Source organism: Bactrocera tryoni, chromosome 1 (assembly GCF_016617805.1).
Source record: "Bactrocera tryoni isolate S06 chromosome 1, CSIRO_BtryS06_freeze2, whole genome shotgun sequence".
In the NCBI taxonomy this organism is placed as follows: domain Eukaryota; kingdom Metazoa; phylum Arthropoda; class Insecta; order Diptera; family Tephritidae; genus Bactrocera; species Bactrocera tryoni.
Window position 1 is genome coordinate 16,419,911 of NC_052499.1, and position 6,079 is coordinate 16,425,989.

The window sequence follows — 6,079 nt, forward strand, 5'->3', positions numbered from 1 at the left end:
AATATTAATCTGAAAAATTAAAATAAAGTGCGGCAACAATTTCAAAAGAAAGAGCCACAAAAGGAAATGTGACAAAAATACACACGCAGAGTTGCATCAAATAACTTTAACATAGTTTTTAAAAAAAATATTTAGTGAGTTGATATAACCAAATATTTCAGTTTACGGATTAACCAGAATGGAAGCAACTACTGTATTATATACTTACGAGTATAAACAGTTCAGTTAGAACTGATTGGTTTTAGTGTGATGGATTAAGGAGTATTAACTAATAGGTATTATAGTTGGTAGGCAACCCAGACTTCTTTTTGGAGGTAAACAAAATAATGCATTGAAATGCATGATGAATGTCAAATGCAAAGAAATCAACCGAGAAGGGCAAAATGGCGTTTTTTGTTGGTGAGGAATTTTTGGAGAAACAAGTTTTTGATGAAAAAATTAATAGAAATTTAATTTCGCTGTTGTTTTAAATAATTAGAAAGAATAAACAAAGCCTGAGAAATAAAGTGAATCCAAAGTATTCAACGAAAATGTGATATTGTAATGGAAAAGACAACTTAAATCTGCAGAAATTTCGTGGTACACATATTGAACGCCCTCAATATCATTTCTCATACTCCCCTTGAATAAACATCCAACAACAATAGTGTTGCTATGATGCACAAGTAGAACTTGTCAAATGCAGTTTTTGCAGCACATATAATGAAAATAACAACAACTGAACAAGTGACGAGGCATAAATTCGTGGCGAGAAAGGGAAACAAGCTATTGGAATTGTGAAAAGTGAAAATCGATTAAATATTATTTTTGCACAAATCAATCCTTTTTATCTATAATCAAAAATTATTGTGATAAATACATATATTTGTGTATAATAAATGTATGCAACAACAAATTGTAAAATGATCGCTGCAACATATGCCCATTATTGCCATAAATATGTGGTTGCTAGGCGTACAATGAAAGAGTTAGAACATTAAAAGCTATATTAAAAACGACAAATGCATTTCGCTTCACTGGAGCGTAAAGTTGTAAACGAATATTTTTTCTGTTGTGCATACTTCTTGACTTGCAACTAGCACGCGATCAACGCAGCTTTAACCGCCACTCCCAAAGGTGTACAAATGAGTTTTAAAAATTCTGTGGAGGGCTTTTATTAAATTGGCGCATTAAAAGTATTTCGTACCCGACCATGGAATTGAAAGTTTGGGTTGAGGGTATTCAACGGATTGTATGTGGAGTTACCGTGAACACAACGTGTCAGGTATGTAAAAGCACTGCCATTCACCCATTTTATACTCATTAATCTAGGCTTGCAAATAATACCAATAAATCGTTAATCAAATGTACAATATTTTTTAATGCTTTCATTACTTATTTTCTTTACTTTGTATGCTAGGATGTGGTATTTGCGCTGGCGCATGCCACTGGGAAAGTAGGCCGCTTTACACTCATTGAACGTTGGCGCAACAATGAGCGCTTGCTGGCGCCAAACGAAAATCCGCTTAAATTATTACTGGAATGGGGTGAATACGCCAATGATGTGCAATTTATACTGCAACGTTCGGAAAATAAACAACAACCAACAACGCAACGTGTAGACAATTCTGTAGCCAATAACAACAATAATAATAACAACAGTAACACTAATAATGCAGCTGTGATGTTGAGAAAGCCTTTAGGCTTAAGCAATAACAATAGCAATAGTCAAAATAATATTAATAACAACAACAATACTACGAATAGTAACTACAATCCACACCAAGTCAAGTCATCACATTTGAACAATCTGGATACAAATTTAAATATATCACCACACCTTGATAAATCGCGTGAATTGAAGAAAAAGAGTTTTGGGTATGTAACATATACAATGAATAAATATGCAACTTTTTAATAAACTTTTTTCTTACAGGCACGATGCAAAACATATTGAAAATATTGGTATTGTCAAAGGTATACCACAACGTCACAGTAACAATAGTGACAATAACGACAACAATAGCAATAATAATTTAAATAAACAGCAACGAATTGCGCCGGTACCAAATTCTTCACCCATAAACACAAATTCGCCACACCTCGCGTCCATCTCACGTTCACCCACTACATTGACTGACAATAATAACTCGTCAGCCTTACCTCAGCTAATCCCTCGCCACGAAAAATCTCATTCGAATCCCACTGAAATGCCCCGAAACCATGCTCATGCATTTACCGATGGTGCTGGATTTTTTCATGACTCACAGCAAAGAAACAATGACGGCAACAACAATAACAACAGCAACCATATATATCAGCAAATCGGTGCTCAGAACAGCAAGTCAATCAACGAAATTAATTTGGCTGTTGTGCGTGAGTCGCTGGATCGCCGCATAGCCACCAACAGTCCGGACGTGCTGTATGCCACACCGCATAGCAACAACTTCAATAACAACAATAGCAGCAATAGTTGCAGCAGTAGTAGCAGTGAAAATCTCCTTGACATCTACAATGGCAATGTGAATCGCAGTGGTGGGGTTGGCGGTGATATGCCACCGGATTTGCTGTACAAAAATGCGCCAACAATTTCGGCAAATGGCGCACTAGTGCCACCACCTTACCGCGATCCGCCACCACCACGCAATAGCCCGTTACAATTGCAGCAGCAACAATTCCAAACACAACAATTTGTAGCGAGTGGCATGAGCACTGCAGCTGTGAACACTTTTACGCAAGATTACAACAATGCAAGCGATTATGATGTGGACTTTCAGCGCCTAGCTGGAAATGGTAACGGTAGTAGTGGAGGTGGTGGTGGTAGTAGCGGCAGTTTGGGTAGTATTGAGGAGAGCGAGAGCATTTTCCAGGCGACACAGTATAATGATTTATTGCAGCTGATTAAATTTCAACGCGAAAAAATATCTGCGCAGCAACTGGAATTGAGTAAAGTAAGTAAATTTTGGCACTCTGCATTGCCGACGTCATTTCAAAAATATTTTATTTATTTATTATGACAGTATGATGCTGAAATAGTTTATTTGGAAAATAAAGAGCGAGATCAAGCCCAGGAGCTTGAAGCGATTTCGCGTGAAATCACCAAAGCCGATCAGATATTTCGACAGGGCAGTGAGCAGGTGAGTATGGTGTACTTAAATGATTTAACAACAGGGTTGCAAATTTGTTTAATAAAACATTAGATTCTCAAGTTTTAATTTCAATTTTGGGGATTAAAATTTTGCTTTTAAATTTTGTGATAAAAAAATATTTCTTAAATCTTAAATTAAAAAATAAATTTTCAATTCCAATTTTTTAAAATTAAATTTTTAATTTTGGGAATTAAATTTTTAATATCAAAATTTTGAAAATTAATTTTTTTAATTTTGGGAATTAAATTTTTAATTTCAAAATTAGAATTAGAAATACAAATTTTTAAAATCAGTTTTATTTTTTTTTTAACGGTTCTTGGGTGTAATATTTTTTATTTGAAATCCGTTTTTGCGATTAAAATTCAATTATAATTTTTTTTCAAATACATGTGTACATACATACATATATCAATTTATTGAGCTTTGTTAATCGCATTTCCAGTTACAAACACTACAGTATGTGGAGGAAGAGAATGAGCTGGTGAAGCAGCAGGAGAAAACATTAAAATCCGAGATTGCTTTACTACGTTCAAAATTGGCCAATTGCGAAACTGAGTTGCTACAGTGCAAAAATAAGATACGCCTATTGATGAACGATATTGAGGTGGAGCAACGGAGCAATGCCACCAAACAGAAAGCAAATAGGTAATAACTAAGCACTTGAGTTACAAAAATTTTTTTTTGTTAATATTTCCCTTTACTTTTAGGCAAAATGTTGAGCGCGATTTTCTCATGGAGATGGAGCGCATACAAAGCGAAATCGATCAGGCTATACACAACACAGATACGTCTAATAAAACAGCGGAGAATTTGAAAAAAGAAATTCTATTAATTGAAAATGCGATCACAGAAAAGAAACGACAAGTGCGTTTAGTTAATGGTTACATATAGAATATAGAAGTAAATGCTGTTTCTTGCTTATATTTAAGGTGGAGCAATTGGTGAATGAGATGAAAGAAGTGAATCTGCAAAGTCTTACCGTTACAACATCTGATGAGATTAAACATTTTTTGGAAGGTAATTCTAATAAAAAATGAAGTTTTATTCAGGGTTTGCAAATAATTAATTAAAAAATAATTGTACTAATAATCTCGAAAATCTTAATTAAAAATAGTTTTCAAATTTTTTATCACAAATATTGAATTAAAAAATTAAAAATAAAATTTCAACGATAAACAAATTATTTATTCAGAAAAAATTACAATAAAATTATTAATCCCAAAATTGAAATTAAAAATTTATTTTTTAGTCAAATTTAATAGAAAAATCGGAATTAAAAATTCCATTACGAAATATATAATATAATTGAAATTAAAAATTTATTTTAAGGCAAATTAAAAAAAAAAAATCGGAACTAAAAATTGAAAGTTTAATTTTCTATCACGAAATATTAAAATTGAAAAGTTATTTGTAAGACAAATCAAATTCAAAAATGGGAATTAAAAATTGAAAACTTAATTTTTAATCTCGAAATAGAAAAATTTCAATGAAAAATTTATTTTTAAGACAAATTAAATAAAAAAATCGGAATTAAAATTTGAAAATTTAATTTTCCATCCCGAAATATGAAAATTGAAAATTTATTTTTAAAACAAATGCAATAAAAAAATTGGGATTAAAAATTGAAAATTTAATTTTCAATCCCGAAATACGTATGAAAATTGAAATTAAAAATTTATTACAAATTAAATAAAAAATCGGAATTAAAAGTTGAAAATGGAAAATTTAAATTTCAATCTCAAAATATGAAAATTGAAAATTTATTTTTAAAACAAATAAAAAAAATCGGAATTAAAAATGGAAAATTTAATTTTCCATCTCGAAATATGAAAATTGAAATTAAAAATTTATTTTAAAACAAATTAGATACAAAAATTGGAATTAAAAAGTGAAAATTTAATTTTCAATCCCGAAATTGTAATTAAAAATATTTAATCTAATTTTAAATCCAAAATTTTTGAATTAAAAATTCGTAACCCTGTTTATATTTCAACTTAATCTGTTATTCCTGCCTAATATATTATTTCTCCTCATCTAAAGGTTCCAATAAACCCGGCAGCAGTCGTCGTATAATCGGCTCACCAAGGCAATTGGAAAATGCCGTGCCGACCAGCAAGAATCCACATGGTGTTTGGGTATAACTTTTGCACAGAATATTAATATGAAAGAATACAGTTACTAATCTGCTTGGAATATGCGCTTGAAAAGCGTTTTACATATCGCATACAAACCAGATTGATACATTCAAATAGTGTATTATGCAAAAATGCAAAAGTTTATTATTATATCAATCTCTTAAACTACTAATATCAGAAATTTACACGAATTGTTGAACGCTTGCATAAACTATAAATACATATAAAACATTTATTAATACTAATGGTCACAAAAATAATATAAAAAAATATTTCTGTAGCACACACAAGCACGAAATTGACTGCAACGAACAAATATACAAAATTCCACATATCCAACAAATGACATAAACACAAACACATTTACACATAACTAATTAGTTGAAATTATAATATAATATAATCATATATGTACTTAAGCTTACAAAGTAGTAATATTTTGTTATAAGACAAATTTTGATGTGCAACAAATGCTCACACTCAAAGATCTCTACTGAAACTTAAAATGTTACAAAACTCTTATAAGTGATTTATTATTGAAAACCGAAATTGACACGTTAAACCCCATACAAGTATGCGTATACGCCAGGAAGTACATGTGTGTTTGTAGAAGATGCGCATTTCTAAAGTATACAGTTTATATAAGCTACATATATATCAAATGCAATACAAAAACATTAGAGTATCCGTCAGTTTTTGCCCAAAAATAGATTAAATGTACATATACAGGGTCTTTATTTTCAATTTGAAACGTGATTTCTTGATATTGTGCACATTGAAAAAAATCTACAATTTTGAAAAATTTATATTCTAATT

At 30.9% G+C, this 6,079-nt stretch overlaps 1 protein-coding gene across 1 annotated transcript; it reads left to right on the forward strand.

The window, feature by feature from the left end:
- The first annotated feature begins 379 nt into the window (after nt 1-379).
- On the forward strand, nt 380-5,785 carry LOC120782835 (uncharacterized protein DDB_G0283357). Its single transcript, XM_040115357.1, has 9 exons — nt 380-399; nt 479-1,264; nt 1,400-1,857; nt 1,916-2,930; nt 3,000-3,116; nt 3,571-3,773; nt 3,836-3,992; nt 4,058-4,145; nt 5,169-5,785. Exons 2-9 carry the CDS (start codon nt 1,193-1,195, stop codon nt 5,267-5,269), a joined length of 2,211 nt encoding a protein of 736 aa, XP_039971291.1. The 5' UTR covers nt 380-399; nt 479-1,192; the 3' UTR covers nt 5,270-5,785.
- The last annotated feature ends 294 nt before the right edge of the window (nt 5,786-6,079 follow it).

Excerpts from the sequence above, each read along its gene's own strand:
- LOC120782835 (XM_040115357.1), top strand. The coding sequence starts at position 1,193 with ATGGAATTGAAAGTTTGGGTTGAGGGTATTCAACGGATTGTATGTGGA. Across the intron at positions 2,931-2,999 it reads AGCAACTGGAATTGAGTAAA|TATGATGCTGAAATAGTTTA; the intron begins GTAAGTAAATTT and ends TTATTATGACAG. Across the intron at positions 3,774-3,835 it reads ACCAAACAGAAAGCAAATAG|GCAAAATGTTGAGCGCGATT; the intron begins GTAATAACTAAG and ends CTTTACTTTTAG.